This window comes from Bos grunniens, chromosome 14, assembly GCF_055505025.1.
Source record: "Bos grunniens cultivar Pamir isolate PY7600 chromosome 14, Bosgru_T2T1.0, whole genome shotgun sequence".
NCBI classification, from domain to species: domain Eukaryota; kingdom Metazoa; phylum Chordata; class Mammalia; order Artiodactyla; family Bovidae; genus Bos; species Bos grunniens.
In genome coordinates this window covers 9008881-9023753 of record NC_141178.1, presented here as the reverse complement: position 1 = coordinate 9023753, position 14873 = coordinate 9008881, and the positions used below count along the sequence as shown (strand labels likewise).

Genomic DNA, 14873 nt, shown 5'->3' with positions numbered 1-14873 from the left:
ACAAATGAAGCACCAGATTCTCTGAATTCTCCATTTCCTCTGACCACTCCAGGGCAACATAACATGGTGGCCAAGAACTAGACTATCTGTAGTAAATATCTGTAGGTTCAAATTCACCTCTGACACTTACTATACATCTATGGGCAAATTTCTTAATCTTTGTACTTTAGCTTAGGAGATCCAACCAGTCACTCCTAAAGGAAATCAGTCCTGAGTGTTCTTTGGAAGGACTGATGCTGAAGCTGAAACTCCAATACTTTGACCACCTGATGCGAAGAGCTGACTCATTTGAAAAGTCCCTGATGCTGGGAAAGATTGAAGGCAGGAGGAGAAGGGGACCACAGAGGATGAGATGGTTGGATGGCATCACCGACTCAATGGACATGAGTTTGAGTAAACTCCGGGAGTTGGTGATGGACAGGGAGGCCTGGCGCACTGCAGTCCATGTGGTCACAAGGAGTCGGACACGACTGAGCAACTGAACTGAACTGAACAGACCTTCAATATGGACACTGAATGCATTAAACAAATTACAAATCAGAAAGTGCTTACTAAAGGGTTTAATAGATACTGAGCATTTAGTAGACATTTCTATCATTAAAACAGAAAGAATCTTTGGGAGACAAAAAACAGACATAATTCCACTGGCACTTACTTCACAACTACTTCCTGTGTAGCACTGAGCTGACACAACCCTTTCCTTATAAAGGAAATCCATTAGTCCAGCCACATGCCCAACAGGACTGGATAGGCATACACATTCAGACACATGTGTGCAGACATACACATGATTTACACAGACCAGAAAATGATCCACAATACATTCATTATCAAAACAAACGACTATTTTCTGCAATGCCTTATCATTTATAATACAGACCAAAAAGAACAATGATAGACTGAATCATATTAAATGTACAAGGATATAAATGATTACAGGCATTCTTTGCATGATAATTTAGGACAGGATTTACTAGCATTCAAGGTTTTTTAAAGTTTAAAAGCTTCAGGGTTTATAAATTTGTAGTAAGACTATTGATTTGAAATATGGACTTTTACGTTAGACAGGCATGGATCTAAGATCCTTCCTTGACCTTTGCAAACTATGCTTGAGTCACATAACCACCCTGATCTTTATTCTAAAATGAGTTTAATAAGAGATATATGATAAAGTTGTTATAAACACAAAATAACATAATGCTTCATGATGATCCTGTTGCTGCTGCTGTTGTTTTCCTTCAAATAAGAGAGACATGCTTTTAACAGGTTTATTCTATAATTTCAAGATATTTTACTTGTTTATACTAAGTAGGATTTTAAGGAATATATGAATAAATTTTTGAAATATATTTATTTACAGCCTATACCTTGGTATATTTTTACATATCATATTACAGTGTGCAAAGAATTTTTAAAAGAAACATCTACTTTAGAGAAAAGCGAAATAGTAGGAATTAATCTATTTTTATCCCTCAGTTTACTGCATGCCATGCCTTTCCTCCTATCAAATTAATTCTAATTTGCCTAATAAGGAAGGTAAATCTGTTGACAGGTTCCTAACAAGAAACAGTACTCTCAAACTGGAAAAATTGAGGGGGGGGTTTAATGAAGTCACTGTTTATAAAAGTTTGACAGGCTTTAGGGAAACCAACAAGGTTCCCTAAGCCAAGAAAAGTAGTTCCCTAAACCTACAAAGTTCCCAAAAGCTAGGAACAGCAGACAGTTCTTTAACACCACAGGTCTAAAGAGCCAAGGGAATGTAAGAATGTTCACACGACGATGTTCTGATGATCACAGGACATTGCTATGACCCTCCAGAGAGGCATGCGGGCAGCTCACAGCAACCTTCTAGAGACAGCACCACGGGAAAACCATCTGGTACTCAGTCTCCAGGGCTTCCCAGGGGGCTCAGTGGCAAAGAAGCTGCCTGCCTACGCAGGAGATGAGGGTTTGGTCCCTGGGTTAGGAAGATCCCTTGTGGAGGAAATGGCAACCCACTCCAGTACCCTTGCCTGGAAAATCCCATGGACAGAGGAGCCTGGCAGGCTACAGTCCATGGGGTCACAAGGAGTCGGACATGACTGAGCAAGTGCGCATGCACGCACTCAATCTTCTCCTGCCCTTTCACCTCCTGACACTGCCTCTCACTGGACATATCCTAGAGGAAATCAGAGGACAAAGGAGCTCACTGATGCTCATTCTCAGTCTCCCAGACACAGAAGAGAAAAGCAGGTTGGAAAAGGATGGACAGTGGATATAAAGGAAAAATTGAAGATATCTAGCATATATTCCAAAATCAAAAAGTACTTATTATTTGTGCTATATACAAAGTTGCCAGATAAAAATACAGGAGACTCACTTAAATTTAAATTTCAGACAAAAAAGATAAGAGTTTTTTAAATGTATAAGTATGTCCCATGCAATATTTGGAGCATACTTACACTAAAAGAATTCTTCTTTGGTAGTCTGAAATTCAAATTAAAGCATTTTGTATTTTTATTTACAAAGTCTAGCATACCTAGCTTTGTAAAAAAGAAAAATCCAAGTTATAATCTTTTTTTGTCATAGTGATTTGGGAACTTATTATATATAATCAGAGGGAAAGCAAATGATGGCTTGTATTCAGACACCCTAATCTAGTCTATAACTGCTCTCTATCATGGTGTAATGAGTTCTTCACCAACAAAAGAAAATTTGGTTCCATCTTTTGCTTACCTCTGGCAAAGATTTAATGTTGTTCCTGGACAGAAGAAGCTTCCGGAGCTTCTTCAAGAACTTAATTTCTTTGGGTATGCATACAAGCTGATTGTAGTTAAGTTGAAGTTCAGAAAGATTCTCAAGGAAACAAAGTTCTCTAGGAATGCTGGCTAGCTGGTTATGATTTATACTCAAACATCTAAGATTTTTTAATCTAAAAAATAAACAAAATATATGAATGAAATTCACAAGAATAAGGAAGTCCATTGTACATATATGTACATATATCATTTATCAGAGCCACGTATCAATTCATATTTTTTGTAGCTCATCTGAGCTTTTCTCCAGTCAAGTGTTCACAACTACAATGAATCATTAGAGGATAAAAAAAAACCTTTGCTGTAATTTAACTTTTAAAGATATTTTATGATCAGATGGTTCATGTTTAAAGTATTTTATATAGTCACAACCTAGATTTAAGAGAAAGAAAATTCTGTCTTCAGTCTTTGTACATATACTTTATTAATAGTTATACTGAAGAGGACTTCCCTGGTGGCTCAGACGATAAAGTGTCTGTCTACAATGTGGGAGATCTGGGTTCGATCGCTGGGTTGGGAAGGTCCCCTGGAGAAGGAAATGGCAATCCACTCCAGTACTATTGCCTGGAAAAATCCCATGGACAGAGGAGCCTAGTAGGCTACAGTCCATGGGGTCGCAAAGAGTAGGACACCACTGAGCGACTTCACTTTCCTTTCCTTATACTGAAGAGGAAGCCAGAGGCCAAATGCCATATACACACATATGGATATAGATACAGATAGGGATAGATTTAGATAAAAATCATATATTCGGTACCATTTAGATGCTGTGAAATATGCAAAGACAGGTTGACCACAAATTCTACCCTTATATATATCATTGTCTAGAAGGAGATCTCAGAGACACAGAACAAGGAGAGCAGACACCAACAGTGAGAAAAGGATTAACGTTTGAGCCTGTAATTGCAGATACAGTACCTGAGGTTCACAAGCACTTTGGAAGAACCAAAATTTTGAACTTGGCCTGAAAAAATTAGGGCAACAAGGAGGCATAGTAAATCTGCCTTGAGTAATATTTTCCTTGAGAAAATATTAAGTGTATTTTGAATAAAGAAGCCAGAAGAAATAAGCATTGAAAGTGAAAAGTGAAGTCACTCAGTCATGTCTGACTCTTTGCAACCCCGTGGACTGTAGCCTGCACCAGGCTTCTCTGTCCATGGGATTTTCCAGGCAAGGGCATTAGAGTGGGTTGCCATTTCCTCCTCCAGGGGATCTTCCCGACCCAGCGATCGAACCTGGGTCTCCCGCATTGCAGGCAGATGCTTTATTCTCTGAGCCACCAGGGAAGCTAAAATAAGCATTACTGAGCACCAATTATGTACTTGTGCATTAAATTTAATCAACAGCACAACCTTAAGGTTGGAATTATTACATTTAATCCAGAAATAAGGAAAATGAAGGATCAGAAGCAGTGAATAACTTGTCTAACTTAACTATCAGAAAACAGTGTCAAGATTCAAATGTCTTCTTGCAAAGCTAAGAATGAGGATTTATAATGCTCTAAAGGTGTTAAAGTAATAACAGAATGAGGTGCCATTTCTAGGCAGTTATAAATGGGGCCTGGAGCTTAGGATAATAGTTGGTGCGAGTGAAAGAGATTTATGGAAAGACTCTATGATCTCGATTGTGGAAGCCATATGAATAGACGAGACTGACAGAAAGAACAACAACAAAAGGGCAGAAAGAGACAGAGAGGAAGCCACTGGAAAGATTCTTGAGAAATATGAACATCTGATCCCCTCCCAAAAGGCACTCAGAGAAGGCAAGAGCAGAAAAATAGATAAACCAGGTTAAGAAGTAATTTCTAAAGGTATGGGAGAAGAGTATTTCAAAATTAAAAAGATGGGCAAAACTCTAAATATTAAAATAGTAAAGAGAAATAGTGCAAAAAAAATCCAAACCTACTAGAACTAAAAGCAGGATCACAGACTACAAAGTCTCTATTTTAAATTTATTTTATGTGTATATTGTAGCCACAAACAACTGGAAAATAATATTTTCAAAATTCCATTTACAATAACATCAAAAAACACATAAAATAGTTAAGAATACACTTAATGAAAGACAATACTGTACTCTGTTCTCCAAAAAGAGCTAAGCTTACTGAATCATGAACTCATAATATGTTATAGTTGTAAGAATTTTGAAGTTCATCTCAAAATTCTTCCTTTAGAGATGAGAAAACCAAGATCCAAGACAGTTAAAATACTTGGCCAGCGTCATAAGGCTAGTTGCACAAAGTTACAACCTGAACCTAATTCACCAGATCTTCCAAAGTGTCATTTTTTTCATTACATCACCAACATATAAATCAATTGATAAACTCAATGAGTGAAAAAGCAAGAAGACAACTACTGGCATTTTATTACTATCAATATTCCTTTTCTTCAGAAATGAGATAGCTTCAAATATTTTTCTAGGTGCTTTTATTTAACACATTACTTTTTCTGTGAAAATCTATCTTGGAAAAATACATTGGGTAGAGGTATAGGCAAGTAAATTGGAATAAACTTTAGGTAAGGCAGAAGGCCTTTGGTTGAGAACCATTCATAGTTTTGGATCCTTCCTTCAAAAATCTGGATGTTTTTATGTTGTAATACATCTGTTTCTGTTCAAGAGGCAATAAGGAGTCTCCAAAGTAACCCTAAAGGTTTCTCTCTCCAACAGTCAGAAGAAAAGCCCAAGAGGGTGTTCTGCCAAAAGAAGGACAAGACCCTCAGTTGGCTCCAGAAAGCCCCTGTAACAACAGCTCCTCCGTGCAAATGTGAGTGATAATAAAATGTGGGTTTGTTTTTTTTTTTGAAAATGACATACTGATTTTAAAGCCATTATTTTCACATTACCTATTCCATCAAGCTGAAAATGTTTTACTGTAAAGTCCCCAGTTCTATAGCAGAGCAAGCTCCAAGAACCCCAGTTAGGAAATCAGTAACAATCAACTTTAGAACTGTTTCAAACCCTCACTTTTATACTTAAGACTACCAAATCATGTGGTTTCTCATTTCTCTGAAGTGTTTAAAGAACCATCTGCTTAAACTTAGTGGCTTGCCTCAGTCTTTCAATTGCTCTTTGCTATGTATAAATCTCACAAGGACTTGAGTCTAGGCATACAGTGTTCTAATAACCAGGGTGGGGGGACACAGCAGCTGAAGGGGGAGAGGGAAAAAGTAACCATCTCTCATTATAACAAAATTACCTGCTAATTTCCTGAGGAATCCATGTAAGCTGATTGTTGTTCAGATTAAGCAGGATCAAACTTTGTAAACCATCTGTTAGAAAATAATTTCAATCATTTTAGCTATCTGTTAGAAAATAATGTTTAGTCACTTTCCCATACACCTTTGTTCTCCTTATTTTCTTGCGTTGGCCAAGGTTCTTTGGGTGCTGCTAACTGATACCCTCTTAAATTAGTTTAAGCAAAAAGGTACACCTTACCACAAAGTTACAAAGCTAAATCGTGGCCCCTGAGGACACAGGAGTACCGCCAAACTCACCACAAACTTGAAGCAGAAACTCAAAGGCACCGGTACCCCGGGCTGTTTTAGTTCTGTTTTTTAGACTTGCAAGAGGAGCCCCATAAATGTTTGCAAAGCGCCATGAATGAAGTCCAAAGGGTCTTCTTGATCCGCAGAACTCATTCACCCATTCACCCAACAGAAAACCCGCCAAAGGCTCCGCGACCCGCAGGCACCTTCCGCCCGGGGTCTGCAGTCTCTTGGGGACCAGGCAGGCGGAACTCCATATCAAAGAAAGCGAAGTAGACACAGAGCGTGCTCCACTCCGTGCAAGCCCAGAGCCAGGGTCTCCCTGGGGCGGAAGGAGCAGATGTGCACTGGCCCTTTAAACAGTTAGTTTCTGATCTTCCCCGGAGACTGGAAGGACCCGGGAAATTCTGTGCGGTGTTTCATGGAGAACAGGCCTTCTTCGGTCACCAGCGTCTGCGCAGGGCCCAAGACGAAGTCGAGTACTAAGGTCTCTCCCCGCTCTCCGTGCCGGGTACTGTGATGGCTCCCCTCTGGCACCCCTCCTGCGTGCAGGGCCCCGGGCTTGCCCACATTACTCGTGGACACCGTCGCGCCGATGCTTCCCAGCCCCTTGAGGAGGTCGATCTCCCACTACTAGTGCCTTGAACTGGAAGTAGGTGAGTCCAGACTGGTATACCCCGCTTCTAGGTACCTCTTCGTCTCCCCAGCAGTCTCCCTGGTTGGACTTGGCCTCAGACCTCCCAGTCCGTTGCGCGGAGAAAGTCCGTTGCTGCCTGGGCCTGCCCCGCCCTATCCTGTTTCCAACATGCTGGGCCCTGCGGTGTGGCGAGAGTCACGTGAATAGAAATATGTGTATAAACAGGCATAATATGTAATTTTACATGTGTGTCTATATATCTATCACAGTCCCGTGGAGGCACCCATCCCCCACCAGTGGAAAAATCCACCTATAACTTCTAGTGGGCGCTCCCATCTGTTCTTCCTCTGCACCCCAGGATTTAACCAACCAGGGAACCTGCAGTAGGGCAGTATTTACCACTGAAAAAATACCCTGGTATAAGTGGACCCACAGTTCAAGCCTGTGTCGTTCAAGGGCCAACTGTATGTGTTGGGTACAAATATATACACAGTCCTTTGACTTCTCTTGGTAGTCACAGAGGGTCTCCTGGGCTTCTGATGCTCCCTCAGAATCACTGAACTGGGTTGTGACAGTCAAGGAGACCCCCACACTAGCTCCAGGCTAACAGTCTCTCTCTCCAGGAGATTCTCCAAGTCTGGACAATTATACTCTCTGGGAATCTCTGCAGAACATAGAGTTTCATTTTTTGTTATAGCTTCTCTAAGCTTCATATTTATATTCTCTCTCTCCCGCATTCCTTCACTCCTTATTCTTTCACTTTTAAACATATTCTCTCTACTTTCCCATGTATCCATATAGCTGTCCCACAACTCCTGCGTTTGAATGCTTATGGAGCAGACGGAGTTCTCAGACTGAAATGCCTGCAGGAACCGAGAAGACTAACGCAAAGCACAGCGCTGGGCCTGCAGGGGTCCGCCTGGCAGGGGGGCACTGGACTGGCGAGCAGTGCCTTCTGCCACGGGGACCTGCGTTTCAGCCAGCCCAGCAACTGGGGTCACGTGGGAATGTGAGTCCACTGTTGCCTGATCTTTCTTTCTCAGAGAAACAAAAGAGAGCCAGAGATCCAGACTTTTATATGAACTCTCTTAATCTGCAAATTTGGGTTGTTGTTCAGTTGCCAAGTTGTGTCCGACTCTTCACGACCCCATGGAGTGCAGCACACCAGGCTTCCCTGTCCCTCACCATCTCTCTGAGTTTGCCCAAGTTCATGTCCACTGAATCGGTGATGCCCTCCAACCATCTCATCCTCTGTTGCCCTCTTCTCCTTCTGCCTTCAGTCTTTCCTAGCATCAGGGTCTTTTCCAATTAGTTGGCTCTTCGCATCAGGTAGCTAAAGTATTGGAGCTTCAACTTCAGCATCAGTCCTTCCAATGAGTATTCAGTGTTGATTTCCTTTAAGTTTGACGGATTTGATCTCCTTGCTATACAAGGAAGGGACTCTCAAGAGTCTTCTCCAGCACCACAGTTCAAATTCAGTGCTCTGCCTTCCTTATGGTCCAGCTCTCACATCTGTACATGACTACAGGAAAGACCATAGTCCTAACTATATGGACCTTTCTTGGCAAAATGACGTCTTTGCTTTTTAACATACTGTCTAGGTTTGTCATAGCTTTCCTGGCAAAAAGCAACTGTCTTCTAATTTCCAGGCTGCAGTCACCATCTGCAGTGATTCTGGAGCCCAAGAAGAGGAAATCTGTCACCTCTTCCACCTTTTTCCCATCTATTTGCCATGAAATGATGGGACCAAATGCCATGATCTTCATTTTTTTAATATTGAGTTTTAAGCTGGCTTTGACCCTAACTCAAATTTAAGAGAGGTGGACAAAACAGAACCAACCTATTTGTAAACCAGATTCATCCCACATGTCACCAGTTTGCAACTTTTCTCTTAGTTCATGTGGTTAGCTCAGACCAGAAAAACTGTTTTAGATTCTGTCATAAACCCCAAGAAAGAGAATGTGACTGACTCAGCTTGGGACACGTCTTACCCTGGTCCAGTCTACTCTGATGGGGTAGGGAGAGGGGCAAGAACAGCACCATGCGATACATGTTGGACACCAAACTGCTTCTGCCTTTGGATAATCAAGACCTGGCATAGAACATAATTTATGTCACTCACATGAGATTTTCAAAGTTCGACAGCCCTAGATCAAGAAATAGAGAAACTACAGACCTTCAGGGGTAGGGTACTGTATACAGATTACATATATTTTTTAAACCTCAAATTTAAGAGCAACATGAGAAAAAATTTCTTTACAGAAGCCTAAAGTAGCATGAACCAGGTTGCTTAATACCATTTATATACATCAGATTTTACCTGTTTGCCCCTCAGTGTAGATCATAAATATTACTATGTACTTTTTTGCATGCTCTTAATTTTTTCTTATTTATAAACTGTTTTCTTTGCAAGTAAATTATAATTGAACCCTGTATCTATAAGTTTGTGTCTCTTTTGCTGTCTTGCATATAAGGTCATCATTACCATCTTTCTAAATTCCATATATATGCGCTAATATACTATATTGGTGTTTTTCTTTCTGACTTACTTCACTCTGTACAATAGACTCCAGTTTCATCCACCTCTTTAGAACTGATTCAAATGCAGCTTCACATCTTAAACAAAGATAGTGACTTAGTAGTTAAGATGGTGCAAAAAGTATAAAGAACAAGGAGAACTGTGGAGATGTTTCTTGATTTGATTTTCAACTAGTTTTCTCTCCAGTCCAGAAAAAGGGTGCTCAGATTTGACAGTCTATGTGTACCCTGATTCTGAAAAGGGTAAAATTTGCTAACATTAATTTAACACTTACTTATTTTCTTAGATTTACATGTAAAGAAATATATAATCCAGTAGTTTAAAAAAGTTGTTCCCCAAATTCTCTATTTCAAGTGTAAATATCTCAAACCAAAAAAGACTAAAATTCCTTTTTCACTTTAGTTCCAAATTGTTCAATATAAGGAAATTAACTTTGACACTATAAACATGCTTTTATTTGACTAACTTACCACATACTCCAGATGCAAATCTATGTATCTTATTTCTAAATAAATGGAGCTTCTTCAGGGATGTAAGGTATTTCATCTCTTCTGGAACTTCTTCTAAAAGGTTGTTTCCCAGATTTAGTGCTGTCAACTGCAAACATATAGAGATTAATAAACTCATAATAAACTCGTTGCTGCTACTGCTGCTGCTAAGTCGCTTCAGTCGTGTCTGACTCTGTGTGACCCCATAGACAGCAGCCCACCAGGCTCCCCCGTCCCTGGGATTCTCCAGGCAAGAACACTGGAGTGGGGTGCCATTTCCTTCTCCAATGCATGAAAGTGAAAAGTGAAAGTGAAGTCGCTCAGTCGTGTCCGACTCTTAACGACCCCATGGACTGCAGCCCACCAGCCTCCTCCATCCATGGGATTTTCCAGGCAAGAGTACTGCTTTCTCTGAATAAACTCGTTATCTACCTTCAAATGAGAAAAAAATAATTAAGCCACTTTTCTGAGATCCATATAACCTAAAAAAAAAATCATCATAACCTTAATTATTTCACATTACCTAAAATTATCTTTATAAATAAAGTTCATTTGAGTTTCATGTTCACTTTAAGCACAAGTTCTCAATTAAAATACATAATTTCATTAAAATTTTATTACAAACCACTTCAAGGGTATTTAAAAACACAGTTAATGATCCATTCATAACTCACTTGAGCAACTCAAGAGTATCCTAACACTGTGACTCATAGACTGAGAATCATTTAAAACTCAGCAAAGGGGCTAATTTCCTGAAATCAGAAATTAGCCAAAGATCTGAGGTCCTTCTCTCATATTAACCGCAAATGAACTTTTTCACTTAGGCCAGTAAGACATGGGTGGGGGTAGAGCAGGAAGGTAGCCATTAACACCACTGTGATCACAAAGTTCATACCAGAAACTATTAACATGATGGGTAGGGTAGGGAAGATCTGCTCCACATGTACCTACTAACATCAGACTGGTCAGACACAGGAGGGACCATACATAAAGAAGTTAGAAAGATCCTCTAATCCAATAAATCCGTGACACACGATTATTCCCTAAAGACAGTATTTTTCACTGGTTTGAAATCTAATTGTATCTTTCAAGATTTGGAATCTTTTCTTTTACTCCTAAACATAGCTTACCATCAGAGAAGGCAATGGCACCCCACTCCAGTGCTCTTGCCTGGAAAATCCCATGGATGGAGGAGCCTTGTGGGCTGCAGTCCAGGGGGTCGCTAAGAGTCGGACACGACTGAGCGACTTCACTTTCATTTTTCACTTTCCTGCACTGGAGAAGGACATGGCAACCCACTCCAGTGTTCCTGCCTGGAGAATCCCAGGGATGGGGGAGCCTGGTGGGCTGCTGTCTATGGGGTCGCAGAGTCGGACACGACTGGAGTGACTTAGCAGCAGCAGCAGCACAGCTTACTGTTCAGATTGCATTACAACTTCCATACTTCAGAATTTTAATATTAAAGGGTAAAAGAAAAGGAATCATGGGAGTTTGACAAATTATTGAGTTTACATAAGACAAGAAAAATAACTAAAAAGAAAATTAAGGCAGTTTGTGGTTTATATTGAAATACCACCTGGTATTTGGTATGGATGTATGTTAATTATTTATATTAATATAAAGTAGACCTAGATATATTTACAATAAAATTCCCTGTCCTTAGAATTCATGGAAAAGATTTTACTTCAGTAATTCATGCTTTCCTCTGAGAATTACCATTATCCTATACACAAAAAAATAATGCATCCATCCTGGGGTCCTTATTCTTTTGTGAAGCTTAAGTTAAAATATATTCATTTAGCTATGCTACTCAAAGACTTAATCCAGAGTCAGTGACTGTATTAGTTTCCAATTGCAGCTATGACAAATTACCACAAACTTAGTGGCTTAAAACCATACAAATTTATTATCTTACAACTCTGCAGACCAGCTATCAGAATGGGTCTCACTGACCTAAAATCAATGTGTTGTAGGGGTGTGTGTATTTTGGAGACTCTAGGAGGGAATCTGTTTTCTTGCCTTTTCCAGCTTCCAGAGGCTGCCCACATTCCTCGACATCTGATCCCCCTCTTGTCTTCAAAGCCAGCAACAGCTGGTAAAGTCCTTCTCAGATCACATTACTCTGAAGCTCTCTTCTACATTTAAAGACTCTCATAATTACACTGGGTGCACCCAGGTAATCCAGGATAATCTCCTTATATCAAGATCAGCCGACAACTCTAATCTCATTTTCACCCTTCTTTCCCCTCTGACATACAATTTAACATATTTGTAGATTGTGGGGATTAGGATGTGTGTATCTTTGGGGACCAAAGCAACTAAACCCACACACTACAGCTACTGAGCCAATGCCCCACAACTAGAGAGTTCGTGCGCCACACTGGAGGATCCTGCAACAGAGACTCAATGCAGCCAAGTAAATAAATATTTAAAAAAGAAAAGCTTTTTCATAAGTCACCTAGTGCAGCAGATAAAATACAAGTGAGCAACTATGATATTTTCTTCATGAACTCGGTAATGAGTGGCTTTTTATTTCGTTAGGCAGTTTTACTTCACTCATAGGCCTATACTCTTAGTTTCTACATTATATACATTATTTACAGCAATTTTAAACTATTTTTAAAAAGAATTTATTGCTGTTCAGAATGATCATATATATGCACATAATACATACATACACTCATCACACACACACAATGGAATTGTATGCAATATATGGATCTCTCATTTTATTCTTTTTCTACAGGTTACACCATCTAGTCAGTATTTTGCAGTAGGCAAAGCACAGGCTTTGGAGACCATCTGCTACGCGATGTACTAGCTCTGGGATCTCAAGAAAGTCACTCAAATTCCTAAGTCGCCCTTTCTATTTTTTAAATGGAGATACTAGCATCTACTTCTCAGGGCTGTCTTAAGGATTAGACAATATAATGAAGTACCTGGCAAATAATGGATATTATAAAATGCTAACTATAATCTTTTGGACTTAGGAGAAGACCACGGAACAAGATGTTAGACACACATGGTGCTAGGAGTGCTTCTATGTTGATGCTTCGACTCAGTTTTCAAATTTTGAGCCTGTTTGTTTTCTTATGATTTCTAACTCATTTTCCCAAAGGTTTCTAAATTCACAGCCACTTTTGAATGACATTTTCAGGAAAGAGAAAAATATCTGTTATTCTGTTGGCCACAGAATAATGACTTTCTGTTAAACAGTTAATTTTGCTGGAAACCTCTTTATTGTTTCTACAATGATAATGTGTTCAGAATTTCCATTTAACTATTACTATACCTTGGTTCTCCAATTATTATAATGGATATCTGTGTTTAACACTCCCTCTTGCTTCTCCATGTATCACCTTCACCAGGAAGCTATCTTCCTTTTGAGGTTGCATAGCACTGTGTACTTCCTATGACCAATTATTATCTTCTGCTTTGTATTACAGTGACTCATGTATATATCCTACCTTTACTATAAAGTTGGAAATATTGCAAAAATAGGGCCTGTTTGCAATGCTGTCGTTCATCTAGCATTCGAAAACCGTGTCTGGCATATAATAGCTGTTCAACAAGTATTAGTTGAATGCTGCCTTAGATCATTTCTCTAAAAAGCCAGTGGTTAAAACTGTGATTATGGCTCCACATCATTTGTTTTTTTCCAAAATCAAGACTCTATTAAGCTCAGTCAACACCAATCTACCCAGCTGGATTTACTCCTTTCTAATGGGCAGTATGCTTGCTTTATTCTAGCCATCTGCTCATTCTCACTAAACCCTATCTTCAATTCAGGGTAGTGCCTAAAATATGTATCCTAGAACTTGGGCCAGGCAGCTTCTCCTAATATTTAATTATGTTATGTGTGTGTTGTTGTTTAGTTACTAAGTCATGTCCGACTCTGCTTGTAGCTATTAATTACCATTAGGAAATTCTATGCTATTTATTATATCTTTCAATTACTTTTTTTATTTTTAAGATGATATCCAAGACTAACTGGGAAAAACAAACCAACTCAAATGTCCATTTTTATCTGGAAGTCTTTCTAAACTAAATCATGACTTGATGACACCATTTTGGAATAAACTATTAAATCATTCACCTGAAACATGTACAAATATGTTTGAGCTGGTATTTGAAACACTAGTCCTTAAATTTCTTAAAGGACAGTGAATATTTCCATTCACTATACCTAAATATTTCCATTCCATATACCTAAATAGTACATGTCAGGTTCTGTAAACTATGTAATAAAAATAATTGAATCAAATTAATAAAAGAAAAATAAGATCTTTACATTTTTTAATTAGTACATGTATGGCCAAGGTATGTGGAAGAGGGCAGCATTAGGTCTCAGTTTGCTAATTCGTTTTTTTTAACGGACAATTTACTTTTTAAAATTTGTATTGGAGTATAGTTGAGTTACAATGTTATGTTAATTTCAGGTATACAGCAAAGTCAATCAGTTATACATTTACATATATGCACTTTGTTTTAAAATTCCTTTCCCATATATCCCAGATGGCTCAGACAGTAAAGAATCTGCCTGCAATGCAGGAGACCCAGGTTCAGTCCTGGTGTCAAGAAGATCCCCTGGAGAAGGGAATGGGAACCACTCCAGTATTCTTGCCTGGAAAATTCCATGGAGAGAAGAGTCTGGTGGGCTGCAGTCCATGGGGTTGCAAAGAGTCAGACACAACTCAGGGACTAATACTTTCACTTTCAACACCTTCCCATATAGGCCATTACAGAGTACTGAATAGAGTTCCCTGTGCTATACAGTAGGTTTTTATTAATTATCTATTTTATATACAGTAATGTGTACATGTCAATCCCAATCTCCCAATTTATCTCTCCCTCCCCTTACCCGCTAGGAACCATGTTTGTTTAATGTATGTTAATTCTTATAAATGCACCCCCCCCCTTTTTTTAGGA

At 39.3% G+C, this 14873-nt stretch overlaps 1 protein-coding gene and 1 long non-coding RNA gene across 2 annotated transcripts in view; one reads left to right on the top strand and one right to left on the bottom strand.

Moving 5' to 3' along the window:
- Window positions 1-14873, bottom strand: part of LRRC69 (leucine rich repeat containing 69) — a 74724-nt gene that overhangs the window by 31767 nt on the left and 28084 nt on the right. Inside the window, 3 exon segments of the mRNA XM_086335911.1 lie at window positions 2716-2911; window positions 5992-6064; window positions 9927-10053. Of these exon segments, the coding sequence (XP_086192037.1) occupies window positions 2716-2911; window positions 5992-6064; window positions 9927-10053 (396 nt within the window).
- Window positions 6505-9352, top strand: LOC147359020 (uncharacterized). Its single transcript, XR_015140480.1, has 2 exons — window positions 6505-6936; window positions 7719-9352. It is a non-coding gene; the product is annotated as an uncharacterized LOC147359020 (long non-coding RNA).